The 16,000-nt window shown below is 42.9% G+C and overlaps 1 protein-coding gene across 1 annotated transcript in view; it reads left to right on the top strand.

The window, feature by feature from the left end:
• UBE2U (ubiquitin conjugating enzyme E2 U) overlaps positions 1–15,496 on the top strand; it is a 58,583-nt gene extending 43,087 nt beyond the window's left edge. The window contains exons 8-9 of the mRNA XM_081088101.1: positions 5,414–5,508; positions 15,172–15,496. Of these exons, the coding sequence (XP_080944227.1) occupies positions 5,414–5,508; positions 15,172–15,323 (247 nt within the window). The 3' untranslated portion in view covers positions 15,324–15,496. The remainder of the gene's footprint in view (positions 1–5,413; positions 5,509–15,171) is intronic.
• The last annotated feature ends 504 nt before the right edge of the window (positions 15,497–16,000 follow it).

Genomic DNA, 16,000 nt, shown 5'->3' with positions numbered 1-16,000 from the left:
ATCCAGATTTCATATATATATATAACAGATTTTTACTGAGCACCTACTTTGTATTTTTACATTTGTCTGAAAGAAACATCCAGAAAATAAGAAAGTATTTCCATTTTATAAAAAAAGGAGTACAGAAGGAGTTTTTAAAAATGCCCTAAGGTTACACACTCAGTGGCCTGTCAGGTGCTACAACCCGTGCATTTTTCTGTTAGGCCAGCTGATATCAGCGCAGACACTGGAAACCCAGGGGTGCTTTTGGCTGTAGGTAGACGACATGGCTCAGGGACACAGTTACGGCAGAAAAGAAGGCATCGCCGCTTGTCCTTGGGAGCAGCACAAATGAGGCTCTGCTGTCGTGTGGAATCGCTCACGCCTCAGAAACAGCTAGCCTGTCTTTCCCACCTCCCCTCAAGTTTTCTCTTTTCCTGAATAAAGACACGTAAAAAGGGCTTCTCCACCCGATTCTAAGGCATGCCTGGAGGCTTCCCTACACCAACCAGCAATTCTCAGACGCCAGCACAGTGTCGGAGACTTCAGCTCAGTTCCGGCGCTGTCTGCCCAGAGAGAGCATCACACTCCACAGGTCAGGGGCTCAGTCCCACGGACCACCGTCCACTTCACATGCCAGTTTGCAAACCCAGTTGTTACCTGTACTTGAGACTGACGCACTGTAATTTATAAGTTCCCATGAACCCCTCCCTCAGGTTTGCTTAATCTGCTAGAACACAAAAACCTTTTGCCTCACTAGATTACGGATTTATTACAAAGGCTATATAATTATATGCATTAAATATCCTATCTAATAAAAGACAAAAAGGGTAATTGACCGTACCTTTGCTATGCTTCCCATTGGCTAATCAGGGCAATATGCAAATTAACTGCCAAGAAAGATGGCGGTTAATTTGCATATGTAGGTGCCAAGCGATGGAGCGAAGCCGGCTGGCCCTGGGCAGGAGCAGCAAGCGAAGGCCAGTGTGGCGAGCGAAGAGCAAAGAGGGAAGCCCGCCACACCAGCCTCTGCCACACCCCCTGGGCCCGGTCCCCTCTCGGCAAAGAGTGAAGGCCTGGGTTCCGGGCGCCAGAGGGAAACTGGTGCCAGCAGCCAGGGGAAGGGCCCCCCAGGGGCCCCAGACTGCGAGAGGGCACAGGCCTGGCTGAGGGACCCACCTGAGTGCACAAATTTTTGTGCACTGGGCCTCTAGTATAATTATATAACCCTATAAAAAAACGATGTTGATCTGAGTATTCTTTGTATTTTTTCCATGTCTGTATTTTCCAGGAAGCCTTTATTACAAGTTTATGAATCAATAGCCAAATGAAGAGATACATAGGGAAAGGTCCCCAAAGAGAAGCTTCTGTCCCTGTGGGCATGGGGCCCAGCCCAGGGCATGTGAGAGCATTTTAGTTCCCTAATGTGGAAGCTTGCTCGCTCTCTCTCTCTCTCTCTCTCAAAAAAAAAAAAAAAGAAAGAAAGAAAGAAAGAAAAAGAAAAAGAAAGAAAGAAAAAGAACCTATGAGCTGTCCTTATTGGGATTTTTATGGCCGTTTCATTATGTAGTCATGATTGACTAAGCTATTGGCCATCAGGGGTGAAACTGAAAGTTCCAACCCCAAAACCACATGGTTGGCTCCTACTGGTAACCAGCCCCCCGTCCTTGGGTGGGGTCCAAAAGTCACCTCATTAACCTCATAACAAGAGACACCATTGTTGCTGTCATCACTGAGGTAATTCCAAGGGGGTTGGGGGCTCTGTGCCAGAAACAGGGACAAAGACCAAATGTATTATTAGAAGTCACAGTATCACACACACCCAGTTCTTTCAACTGCTTTTTAAAATGAGTTCCATATTCTTTATTGTTCCCTTCTATGGATATAATTCATTTCATCAATTTTTCTCTCTGAATGTAGCCCCAAGACTTTGCCATAGCTTTCTGGTTGTAGCCCAGAATCTGGTGGAGCGTCCTATGCTATAAATACCGGGGCTTACGGCTGCTCTCCCCTTCATCTCTCCTCAAAAAGGGGTTTTGATACCAAGTCAAAAACATATATTGGACTTTTTTAAAAAGAAAATTGCTCCTGTAATAGTGCTCCCACATAGAACACTCTTTTGAGGGGTTTCCCTGTCTCTTTCTCTCACTCTCTTTCATGCCTTCCCTCTCAACAGCCCACCCCACTCACACTCTCCCCATCCTGGCAACAGAAATACCATGCATGGATTGGCTTAGGCCTTGGTGTGAGCAGAGCGAGGGAGGACTGCTCTGGTTGCCCAGAGGTGTATTAGACTGTGGGCCACCTGAACCACAAGGAAGCCAAGAAGTTCCCTGAACAGTGGTTCTCAACCTTCTGGCCCTTTAAAACAGTTCCTCATGGTGTGACCCAACCATAAAATTATTTTCGTTGCTACTTCATAACTGTAATTCTGCTACTGTTATGAATCGTAATGTAAATATCTGATATGCAGGATGGTCTTAGGCGGCCTCTGTGAAAGGGTCGTTCGACCGCCAAAGGGGTCTCGACCCACAGGTTGAGAACCGCTGCCTTAGTACGTATTAAAAAAGTCAGATTACTAGACTTTAGGAAACAGTAAGTTTTATGGCTCTTGTAATGTACATAAAGCTATATTTTCAAATGTGTGGTCCTTTACATTGCTACCAAAGGTACTGAACATTTAAAATGAATACACGCGTTAGGGTTTTTTGTTTTATTTTTTAACTTTATATATGGCATTTTCCTTTATAAGCGTTTAATTTGCATTTCTTTAGAAATCCTCAGCACTTTTTTTGTTTTGCTTTGTTATTGTTTTCTAATATATTTTTATTGACTTGGGAATGGGAGAGAGAGACAAACATCAATGATGAGAATCATTGATGGGCTGCCTCCTTCCTACATGCTCCCCACTGGGGATGGAGCACACAACCCACCTGCAATCCAGGCACATGCCCCGACAGGGAATCCTGACCTCCTGGTTCATGGGTTGATGCTCAACCATTGAGCCATGTTGGCTGAGCCAACACTTTTGTTTTTAATTAGGAAGACAAATGTGTGAATGAAAAAGGAAATATTAGTCTTCAAGTTTTTTGAAAATAAAGTCAAGTTATGCTATTTTCTAAAGTCATGTTTGTTCTGAGGAAAAGAATTTTCTAATGATTGATTGATTGATTGATTTAGTACACACACAAGGCTCACAGAGGGCTAGAAATAGTTTGTCTTCCTGCTAGATAGAGTGGCAAGACCTCTTAATTAATTCAAGGGACATTGGATAGAGACTTCAGAAGGGTCCAGCCTTAATAGTGAGGCTGTGTTATCCCCCAAATAAAAGCTGGTCTAGTGAGTTCAAACATGAGGCTTGAAGATACCTAACTGATTTGCAAGGTATTAGTTGCATCTTGTTCAATAGAACAAAAACTGAAATAATGGGCAACCATATTTAAAGGACTATAACAAAATTGAGTGCCCCCAAAATAAGATTTACGATATCCTTCATTCTATTCAAAATCACCAGTAATATTAAATAAGCAGGAAAATATAACCCATAATGAAAAGAAATCTCTATCACTTAAATAGATCCAAAAATGATAGAGATGATGGAATTTATAGATATGGACCTTAAAGCAGCTATTAAGCATCTTGTAATGTATATTCAAAAAATATAAAGAAAATCATAAATATAATGAAGATAAATGGAAGATATGCAAAAGTCCATCTAGAGATAAAATAAATGAGTAAATGTTTTAAATACACACTGTATGGAAAGAACAGCAAATTAGCCACTGTAGAAAAAATGGCCCATGAACTTGAAAGGGTAGCAGTATAAACTCTTACAAGTAAGCCTGGAGGGGGGAAAAGAGCCTCAGTGAGCTGTGTGACAAAATCAAGTTGTGTAAGTTACTTGTACCTGATGTCTCAGAAAAGAAGTGACAGAAAAAAAATGTGAAGAAATAATTATGGTTGAATATTTTCCAAATTTGATAAAAGCTATAAACTCAGAGAGCATGCTCAATGGATCCCAAGACACCGAAATATAAAGAAACCATACCAAGGCCCATTATAATGTGCCACAATAAAATCACTGCAAGTTAGTGATAAAGTGAAAAATCTTCAAAGCAGCAAAGGGTAAAAAGAAAATACACACTGCACATAATGGGACAAAGATAAAAACAACCAATAACTTCATGTCAGAAAACTCGTAAGCCAGAAGATAATGGATGACAATTTTATTATTTTTTTAATATATTTTATTGTTTTTTTATAGAGAGGAAGGGAGAGGGATAGAGGGTTAGAAACATCGATGAGAGAGAAACATCGATCAGCTGCCTCCTGCACACCCCCTATTGGGGATGTGCCCGCAACCAAGGTACATGCCCTTGACCAGAATCGAACCTGGGACCCTTCAGTCCGCAGGCCGACACTCTATCCACTGAGCCAAACCAGCCAGGGCTGGATGACAGTTTGAAAGTGCTTGAAAGAAAGAAATTGTTAACCTAGATTTTATACCCAGTGAAAATCTCTCTTTGAAATGAAGGTGCAATAAAGACTTTTTCAGACCAATAAATTCAACCACATATATGAAGTGAACAAATTTCTTGGAAGACAATATCTACCAAGGCTCACTTAAAACATAATAGATAACCTGAATAATCCTATGTCTCGTAAGGAAATTGAATTGCTAGCTTAAACACCTTCACATAAAGACAACTCCAAGCCCAGGTGGCTTCGTGGAGAATTTTTGCAGAGATTCAAGGGAAACATAATACCAATATACACAAACTCTCTCAGAAAGAGGATGTTTGCAGGTATAATTGGTTAAGATGAGGTTATGCTGGATTGATGTGGGCCTGAAATTCAATGCCTGGTGTCCTTCTAAGAAAACGAGAGGGCATAGATACACGCAGGGAAGAGGCCCTGTCTCAGTAGAGACAGAGATTGGAGTGATGCAGTGACAATTCAAGGAGCAGTAAGGATCACTGGAAGCCAGCAGAAGCTAGGAAGAGACAGGGCAGGATCTTCCCAAACGCCTTGAAGAGGGAGCGTGGCCCTAACACCTGATTCCAGGCGTTAGCCCCCAGAACTGTGAGAATAAATTTATACCGTCAAGTTTGTGGTCATTTATTATGGAGCCCCATTTGTATAGGAAACCAATACACCTTGCCATACCAAACGATGTTGTTTTATTATTGTTACGATATTAATCTTCTACCATATTCATTTGCTTTTCTAGCTACTCTTCTGTTGGGAAACACAGATTGGAATAGTTTCCGTTTACTGTTGCATTAGTCAACACTCAGAATGGCACCATGTTCAAAACCCATTGCTCTACTCGTCTGTTTCATTTGATTTGTTTGCCTTATTTTTCTCAAAAGTAATGTAAGCATCCCAAAATTCATTTGGGAAGGTACATAATTTCTTCTTTTTCTTATTCTAGGTATGCTGCTGCCAAGGCTCAGTATACTAGAGAAACTGAAACTCCTTATAAAGCCCAGTATCAAAGCAGCAGACTTCATCCCTCCCCAGTTTCAGGTAAACTGAGTTCAGCCTATTTGTTTTACTTTGTGTGTAGAACTAAATATCATTCATAACAATAAATTTAAATTTTTTGTTACTTTAAATAAATTTCAATATGTGAGGCTCAATCTTGTGTTTTCCTTTTAAAGTTGCTTTAACTCTGTCGGACTAACAAAAATTTTTTTTAGAGTAAATTACTTACATAACAATTGGAGCTTTGGAAAAAAAATTAATTAGTTATACTTTCAAGCCCACTACAGTATAATATACAATTTGAAAATCTAAGGCTAAGTTTCAAAATGTATGAAAGCATTTAAAACAAGCAAAACAGTAAACTTTTCCTTAATACTCATTACAGACTCAAAGATATATGCAATATGGCTGAAAAAAAAGGAATAATGTTAGTTGAGTTGTTTTGGGTGCTCTTTTTGAAGTAATGTTTTTCAAAGAAACATTTAAGGTAGATTTTAGGTAGATTTTAAGGAGGAAGAGACGGCTGGTAATTTATAATAGAAATCAGCTCATACAGAAGGCAAAGCAAGACATTTGGGGGCAGAGAAGTTGGGTTTCGATAACAGCTCTAGGTAGTCATGGCAAAGTCACTTAACCTCTGAGGTCCAGTGTTTTCATTCTCAGGTAGCACAGGGTAAGTAAAAAAATGTTTTATAAGTATTTGTTTCTAATATGCTGCCCTATTTCACAGGATTCTTGTGACTAAATTATTCCATGTATGTAAAAACTTTTGTGAACTCGGAAGTACTATAAGTATTAGGTATTGTTTTCCTGACCCCTGTTCTTTAAACACATCGATACTAATAAAAGGTTAATATGCTAATTCGACCGAACGTCTTCCGGACGTCCTTCCAGACAAAGCCACAGTGGCAGAGGTGGTTAGGGGCGATCAGGCCAGCAGGGGGGAGCAGTTAGGAGGAGATCGGGTTGGCAGGCAGAGGTGGTTAGGGGCAATCAGGCTGGCAGGGGAGCAGTTAAGGGCATCAGGCCAGCAGGCAGAGGGGGTTATGGGTGATTAGGCAGGCAGGCAGGTGAGCAGTTAGGAGCCAGTGGTCCCGGATTGCGAGAGGGATGTCTGACTGCCTGTGGGATCGGGCCTAAACTGGCAGTCGGACATCCCTTGAGGGGTCCTGGATTGGAGAGGGTACAGGCCGAGCTGAGGGACCCTCCCTAACCTCCGTGCACAAATTTTGTGCACCAGGCCTCAATTAGCTTATAAACGCTAGGCACTGCAATAACCTTCATTCAGCGATTCTCCATGGTTCCTGCACTCATACTCTTTCTTTTCCCTCGCTCAAGTCCTACTTCTCTTTCTCCTCCTTGTTTTGGCATACCTATCAGATTTCCTTCTCTAAGTCCCCAGCCTCAGTTTCTCTGTTCAACTCTGCCTTCTTCCAGGCTCCCTGCAAGGAATGGTAAGAAATGTTACATTTTCCAGCCTTACTCTCTGCTTCCTCCATGAATTCTCCACTCCTTTCTGCAATCATTATCCTCCCACATTCCCACCATCTGCACCAATAGAAAGAGATCATCTGGGGAAGTTGATGAATACAATTTCTGCCCATGCTTTGCCAGACTGCTTTCTACAGCTCAACGCTGCTTTTGTTTTACTAACCCTAAAATCCTCTGTTTCCCAGTTCATTCAGGATAAAATTTAGATTCTTTGACATGGCAAAGTCTGTACTGCTCTAATATCTGCCTTTTCGGTGATATCTTTTACCACTCCCTCATTCACTCCCGAAACACCACACAGCCCTACGGTCATGTGGTTTATTTCCTTCCTCAATTAAAAAAAAAAAAATTGACAGTACACTATGTTTTCTCATATTCCCACTCCAAACAACCTTTTCTCCTTTCTTTCTTTTCTTTTCTAGTACCTACTCATCCTTTGAGATTCAGCTCAGGCATTACCTTCTCTAGGAAACTTCCCCTGTGGTCTCTCAGCATTTTTACCATGCACTTCATGCCCTATTACTTTTCTATTGCTATGTAACGAATTACCCCATGCTTAATGGTTTAAAAGAACACATTTATTATTTCACAGTTTCTGTGTGCCTAGAGTCCAGGCACAGTGTAACTTGATCCTCTGCTTGGGATTTCATAAGGCTGCAATCAAGGGATCAGCTGGGCTGCATTCTTATCTGCAGGCTTGAATGGGGAAGGATCTGCTTCCAAGTTCTCTAAGGTTGTTGACAGAATTCACTTCCTTCTGTCCTTAGAATGGAGCCCCAAGCTTCTCACTGGCTATACACTGGAGCCCTCCCTCAGCTCCTAGAGCAGGGGTGGGCAAACTTTTTGGCTCGAGGGCCACAATGGGTTCTTAAACTGGACCGGAGGGCCAGAACAAAAGCATGGATGGAGTGTTTGTGTGAAATAATATAAATTCGAAGTAAACATCATTACATAAAAGGGTACGGTCTTTTTTTTTTTTTTAGTTTTATTCATTTCAAACGGGCCTGATCCAGCCCGCGGGCCGTAGTTTGCCCACGGCTGTCCTAGAGGCTGCCTGTAGTGCATTGCCATGTGGGCCTTCCCAACATAGCCCTTTCCTTCAGCCAGCCAGCAGGGAGAGTCTTTAGGGCTAGTCTGATAGCAAGATGGAATATTATGTATTGTAACATAATCATGGGAGTGGGACTCCTCACCTTTGGCATATTTTATTAAAAGAAAATCATAGGTCCCACCCATACTTAAAAGGGAGAGGATTACATAAAGGTATGAACACTAGAATTTGGGGATCATGACAGACCACCTTAGGGTTTGCCCTCCACACATACTGTGTGATGCTAGCCCCTTTACTGCCAGTCTAGACTCTTCAATAGAAAGTGACCTCCTGAGGGAAGGGGCTGCTTACCCCTAATCTGCCACAGCACAGTGCTTGGCATATAATAGGTATTCAACATTCATGAATGTTGAATACCTATTTAATCTTACACTAAGAGAAGAGACTGCACCTAAAATGTCATGGTAATTTAGATTATTGTTCAGAAATATTCACTCTTATCCTATTTCACCTCCATGGGAACAATATGCTCCCTTGACCCTTGAGGTCAAGCTTTGCCATGTGACTTGTTTTGATCAATGGGTTAGTAGGTGTGACATGCTCAGGGTCTAGGAGGGTTTGTGCAATTTGGCTTGCTCTTTTTCATGCCTGCCATCCTCCCAAGAACGTGCCTGGACTAGCCCTCTGGTCACAGAAAAAGACGAGAGGCACTGAGCTCAGCACTCCCAGCCACGCCTTCCGGCCATGTCCAGCTCAAGAAAGCCAGCCAAACTGCCAGTGTGTGACCCAAACAAATGCTTATTGTTCTATGTCACTGAGATTTTGGGGTTGTACGTTATGTAGCAACGGTGAACTTACACAGGACATTAAAAGGAAATATGACTCAGAAAATGAATGAACTTTGTGCCCCTCTTTAGCAGAAAGGTTTCAGCATGTCATAGTTTGCCAATGAGAAAATTCACCTGAGATTTAGGAGGTGGGAGAGAAGAGATCATTGTCCCTTTTTAAAATTTATTTTTCAATTAAAGCTAACATTCAATATTACATTAGTTTCAGGTGTACAGCATAGTGGTTAGACATTTATATAATTTACTAGAGGCCCGGTGCACAAAAATTTGTGCACTCGGGGGGAAGGGGGGTCCCTCAGCCTGGCCTGTGCCCTCTCGCAGTCTGGGACACCTCGGGATATAACGACCTGCTGGCTTAGGTCTGCTCCCGGGTGGCAGAGCACAGGCCCAATCCCTAGGTGCAGCCCCTGGTCGGACTCAGAGCAGGGCCGATTGGGGAGTTGGGGCGCTGCCCTGTGACATGCACAGAGCAGGGCGGATTGGGAGGTTGCGATGCCACCCTCAGTCACGCTCAGGGTAGGGCCGATTGGGGGGTTGGGGCACCGCCCCCTGTCACACTCAAGGCAGGGTCGATGGGGAGGTTGAGGCGCCACCCCCTGTAACGCACAGAGCAGGGCCTATCAGAGGGGTTGGGGCGCTGCCCCTTGTCACGCACAGAGCAGGGCCCATCAGGGGGGTTGGGGCTCCGTACCCTGTCACGCACAGAGCTGGGTCAATCAGGGGGTTGGGGAGCTCCCCCCTATCACTCACAGAGAGGGCCCATCAGGGGGTTGAGGAGCTCCCCCCTGTCACTCACAGAGTAGGGCCAATAGGGGAGTTGGGGCACTGCCCCCTGTCACACACAGAGCATGGCGGATCAGGGGATTGGGGCGCCGCCCTCTATCACCCACAGAGCAGGGTCGATGGGGGGGGGGCGGTTGGAGCGCCGCACCCTGTCACACACAGAGCAGGGTCGATGGGGGGCGGGGGGGCCACACCCTGTCACACACAGAGCCGCAGGGTGATCAGGGGGTTGGGGAGCTCCCCCATTTCAGGCACAGAGCAGGGCTGATCAGGAGGTTGGGTGCCTTCCCCTGTCACGAACAGAGCAGGGCGTTTAGGGAGGTTGTGGCCCTGACCCCTGTCACACACAGAGCCACAGGGTGATCAGGGGGTTTGGGCGCTGCCCCCTGTCACGCTGATCCCGGTGCTGGGAGGCATATTACCCTTTTACTATATAGGATAGACGCCTGGTGCATGGGTGGGGTTGGCTGGTTTGCCCTGAAGGGTGTCCTGGATCAGGGTTTGGTTCCTCACTGGGGTGCCTGGCCAGCCTGGGTGAGGGGATGATGGCTGTTTGCAGCTGGTCACACACCCTTCAGGGTGGGGGTCCCCACTGGGGTGCCTGGCCAGTCTGGGTGAGGGGCTGAGGGCTGTTTTCAGGCTGGCGGGTGACTGAAGCTCCCAACTGCTCCTTTTTTTATTTTTTTTTATTCTGGGCCAGCTTTAGCTCTGGCTCCAACTCTGAGGCCTCGGCTGCTGAAAGCAGGTATCTGGTTTGTTTGGGTTCTATAATTGAAACACTGTATCAACTCCAGCTCTTGAGATCCCGGCGGGCTGAAAGCAGGTTTCTGGGGTTTTTTTTAGCTTCTGTATTTGTAACAATGTTTCAAACTGCAAGCTCAGAGGCCGGCAAGGCAGGCGGGGAACATTGGAGGTTGGAGTCCTCTGTCACTGAAGCAAGCAAGCCTCATGTTAGCTTCAAGCTGCCTGGCTGCCGGCCGCCATCTTGGCTGGCAGTTAATTTGCATATCTCACTGATTAGCCTATGGGAAGGGTAGCGGACGTATGCTAATTACCATGTTTCTCTTTTATTAGATAGGATTATTGATTATATTCCCTATGCTGTACTTCATATGTCCATGACTATTTTATAGCTATCAGTTTGTACTTCTTAATTCTTTTACCTTTTTTGCTTAGCTCGCCAACCCACCTTCCATCTGGAAACCCTCAGTTTGTTATCTGAATTTATGAGTCTGTTTCTATTTTGTTCATTTATTTTATTCTTTAGATTCAACATATAAGAGAAATCATATGGCATTTGTATTTTTCTGTCTGACTTATTTCACTTAGCATAATACTATCTAGGTCCATTCATGCTGTCACATAAGATATCATTATTTTTATGGCCTGGTAATATTCCATTGTGTATATATGTACCACAGCTTCTTTATCCAATCATCTATTGACAGATGCTTGGGTTGCTTCCATAGCTTGACTATTATAAATAACACTGCAGTGAACATAAAGGTACATATATTATTTCAAATTACGTTTTGGGTTTCTTCAGATATATATCAGAAGTGGAATTTCTAGGTCTTAAGGCAGTTCCATTTTTATTTTTTGAGGTAACTCCATACTGCTTTCCACAGTGGCTGTACCAATTTGCATTCCCACCAATAGTGCATGAGGGTTCCCTTTTCTCCACATCCTTGCCAACCCTTCTTGTTTGTTGATTTATTGATAATAGCCAATCTGACAGATGTGAGGTGGTACCTCATTGTGGTTTTATTTTGCATTTCTCTGAGGGTTAGTAACATTGAGCATCTCTTCATATGTCTATTGGCCATCTCTGTGTCCTCTTTGGAGAAGTGCCTATTCAGGTCCTTTGCCCATTTTTTAATTGGAGCATTGTTGTTTTCTGGTGTTGTCTGAGTTCTTTATAAATTTTGGATATTAACCCCTTATTAGATATACCATTGGTGATTATGTTCTCCCATTTAGTAGGTTGTTTTTGTTTTGTTGATGGTTTCCTTTGCAAACCTTTTTAGTTTGATGAAATCACATTTGTTTATTTTTGGTTCCCTTGTGTGAGAAGATATATCAGAAAAAATATTAGTAAGAGCAATGTCAGAAAGCTTACCATCTATGTTTTCTTCTAGGAGTTTTATGGTTTGGGGTTTTATAGTTAAGTCTTTAATTTATTTTGAGTTTATTCTTATATATGATGTAAGAAGGTAGTCTAGTTTCTTTTCTTTTTCTTTTCTTTTTTTGCATGTATCTGCCCAATTCTCCCAACACCATTTAGAATAGACTATCTTTACCGCATTTTAGATTCTTGCTTCCTTTGTCATATATTAACTGACCATATATATGTGGGTTTATTTCTGTTCTGTTCCATTGATCTGTGTGTCTGTTTTTAGGCCAGTATCATGCTGTTTTGATTACTATGACCCTGTAGTATAGTTTGATATCAGGTAGCGTGATTCCTCCCACTTTGTTTTTCTTTTTCAAGATTGCTGTGGCTATTCAGGGCAACCATTATTCTTGAGAACGTGTGTGTACTGCACACGGCAGCCTCCTTTCATGCAACTCTCCACAAACTTTCACTTTACAAATATGATGGCTTCATGAATATGTTCATCATGATTTTTTGTCCCACTTTGGGTGGCAGCATGTGTGCAGCTACTTGATTTCCCCATAAGTTGCTTTCCCATGTCAGGGCATCACGCTAAAGGAGGTAGAGACTGGTTTTCCAGTTCCCCAGCTGTAGCCTTCAATACCTTCATTCCCCCAGGACTTCCACACCTGTATAAGCCCAGTTTCCTTTATTAACGCTCATTCTTCTATTACTTATAGTGGCTCTGTTTTCCTAACTGAATTCAGATTGATACAGAAGTGAATGGAAATAAACCATTTGATAATAATCAGAGCCCAGCCGTCAGAACATATGTTAATATCTTCAGTAACTAATTTTATAAGATAAAAAAAAATTAGAAGAAGCAGAGTTTCTGGGATCCATCCCAAGAAAGACAAACTATAAGGCAAATATAATTTGTGCTTTCATAACTTATTTTAACACAGTAACACAGATATTGATTCCCACCAATAAATCCAACTTTTCTCAGGGGACTTATAATACTTAAGTTTTTCTGGAGGAAAGAAGTTCAAAATAGTATTTATTTTTTTCTCTCATAAAGAATCATTTCTATGCTTATTTTGCATTAAGCTCTGCTAATCTAACCAGGATTTCTTTTTATGTTTCCTGGGAGTTGGTGTTTTAAAAAAAATAAAATAAAATAAAAAACAGGGTAGGAACTAGAAGGCAAATGGTTAAAATGATTGACACTCAACATTCATTCCACACCAACAACTGGTGCCAGCTAATGCCACTTTCCTTGCCAGCAACTAGTTTAGGAGTGGGGTATGACAATCTCGCTTGAAAGGAAATATATTGGGCCTCAGAGGATGGTTTTTCTACTCTTAAAAATGAGACCCTGGAGCGAAGACACCCCCCCCCCTTTTCTTCTCTGGACGTTGCCATGTCTGATGTGAGTGGTGCTAGAATGGCCATATCTCTCTTGCTGTGAGTCTGAAGATGACACCAAAGATGGCCAAGCAGAGCAGTAAAGAGAACTTGTCCTTAATGCCATTGTTGAGGCACCGTGTCATTCAGTCCTGCCCTGCTCTGACTTTTCTCTCCTGTGAGGTGAGACATTTCCCTATTGTTTAAATTGTTTTGAATTGGGCTCTGTATTTCCTATAACCAGAAGCATGTGAATTTAGGAAGGCCTGAACACTGTTTGAAAAAAACTGGCATTAGTTCCATTAGTGATACGTTCATAGAAAATAACGTAGAAGGTTTTCTCAAGGGAAAAACAGAATTTAGGTTTAAAATAATGAAAGCTAGAGACTAACACTAAAGCGCAAAGATAAAAACGTGATCATTGGAGACCTCATAGGATAATGGCAGCTGTCTAAACGCCAATTTCTCCTCAGACTTTTCTGGACCAAGGAGACTAAGAGAACAATTCATTCATAACCTTCATCTATAGCACAATTTGAAGGCAATGAATATTACAAGGTTCATTTGATATGCAATTGGGGGAATAAACTTCGGAGACCAACAGAATTTATCCTGCAACCCATACTAGGCAATGAATTAAGTGGCAACTAGGTAGAAGGGATGAAGTGTAGAGGGTGCAGAGCATAAGTAGCACCAACTAAGGTTCATCTCTAGAAAGCAAGTTCCCCATGCTGAGTGGAAATATTGAGAAATGTAGATACTATGTCTATACTATTCTTTAAAAGATATAATCAGTTTCTTTCCCTGTTCACAAGACCCTTCTAAGAGATGAAACTCCTTTGCATGACGCATGAGGCTCTCCTAATCTGGCCTCAGCTCAGCAGGGTAGCTCCACTGACTCTGCCATGCACTTCAGCACGGCGATTTTGGACTCCCGTGAACCTGGGAGCAATTGTTATGACCTAGAAGTCCTTGGACAAGTTACTGCAGGGCACTCAGTCTAGATCGACTCATCTATAAAATGAGGATAATAATACCTGCCTGTCACAAGGGTTGTGTCTACGTTAAATCATGTTATACATGTAGACTGCTGAGCGCAGCACCTGGCCCAGTGCAAATGCTGAAGTACCAACTCTGATGACCTCCAAACCTGTCAGGTCCTCACGTACCTTTGTGCCTTTGCATGTGCTGTGTCCTCTCTCCTGCCCTCTTCTTTGCCCTCTGCTTTCTAAGTCCACTTCTGTTCTCATTGGACACAGCGATCCCATCCCTGTGCTGCTACAGCACTCCTGCACACCTTTTTCCTGACACATCCACTGGCACGTAGCAGGGACTCAGTAAATATGTGTTAAATGAATAAACCAACCAAGACTACAAAGACTGACCAAAATGGAAAGAATGATTCTAACGAAAAAGTTCATTGTAAGGCGTAAAACTTAGGAAGTTTAAAAGGGTTGCTTGCGTTCACTCACATGACCTTAGGAATTATGCTACAAATGCAGGAATGCTCCTCCTTTTATTATAGTTCCTACTGTGCTGGGATGCATATCTGGCGCTTTGGCCAGACGGGTCATGCTGTGCTGTCTGTTCCTAAAACACATAGATAGGAAGGTACTGACATCAGGCCAGGCCTTGAGATAAGGTCTCATGGCCCCTTCCCAGCACGCAGGCCTTCTTTCTCAAAAGGCCCAGAAGTCTCATTCCAAATTTGGGAGACAAAAGACTGGAAAAAGTATAAATAAAGAGAGTTTCCTCCATATTGGGGAGCCCAGAATTTGAAAGACACATTTTTCTCTGGGCCTCCACAGAATTTAATAATAAAATGTAACTCTTGTAGTCTGCACTGCAGTTCAGCCTTTGCTTCGGCAGGGTGCTGTAGCTGTAGTCAGCTGGCCAGCTTAATAAAGGCTCTTAAATTTAAATTCTGAGTCGGTGGTCTATCTCACTGAGTGAACCCATAACACTACCATGTCTATTACATTTCTGTTTTTTCATACTTCTTATTGCAGTTCTGTTGTGTTTTTCTCTAGATTCACCATCTGAACCAGAAGTTGTCTTAAAGATACATGAAGCAGAGGAGTGGGAAGATGATGGTGAGCACATACATGAGCCAGGGGAAGAGGAAGTGGAGGAACTGGTCAACTGGACCCATACTCTTGATTCAGATACTTTAGATGTTTAAGCCAAAGGCCCCAGGATTTAAAAAAGAAACAGCCTTAGCCACAGCTCAGCTTCATGCAGCAGCTTTGGAAGACTCTCAGAATTTGGATTCCATTCCTCCCCCTCCCCCCAGGTTGGTCTCATCCTCTCACTGCAAGTACAAATTATAAATATGAGTAAAAATCCGTGACTTTGATGCTTTGAATTTTTTGAGCTCCACTTCTTTGTTTGAACCCAAGTTAGCCAAGTTTGGGGTGTCCATTGTGGCATTCCAATCAATGGTATTATACCCACACTTGATAAGCGACTGGATAGAAGTTTCTGCAGTCAGGGCATGGGTCAGGAGAGGCTGGGATAGGAGGGGAGCTCTCGGGAGCTTCAGCGTCTGGACATTAACCCAGACAGAGGGATCTTTCCATTTATCTACATCCACTTTGTTTAGTGTCTTTTTCCCTCCACATTCAAGGGATGCAAGGTCGCCTGTCCACCTTCCTCTTCTGTTTTCTTCCAGAATGCATGCTCTGTTTTCCCTTTGAGCAGCCCTCTCCTCATATTCTCATATCTGTATTCTCTCCCTCTCTTTTTGCTGTGTTACTTCCACCTGCAAATGTGCTTGGGTCGCTCCTATTCCAAATTATGTCTCTACCTATGATCCTGCATTTCTACTTCCCTCAACACCGTCTCATTCATATTGTCTCA

This window comes from Myotis nattereri (genome assembly GCF_964212035.1).
Source record: "Myotis nattereri genome assembly, chromosome: 3".
Classification (NCBI taxonomy): Eukaryota; Metazoa; Chordata; class Mammalia; order Chiroptera; family Vespertilionidae; genus Myotis; species Myotis nattereri.
Note: the sequence above shows the minus strand (reverse complement) of the source record. Positions and strands in the feature narration are given on the sequence as shown.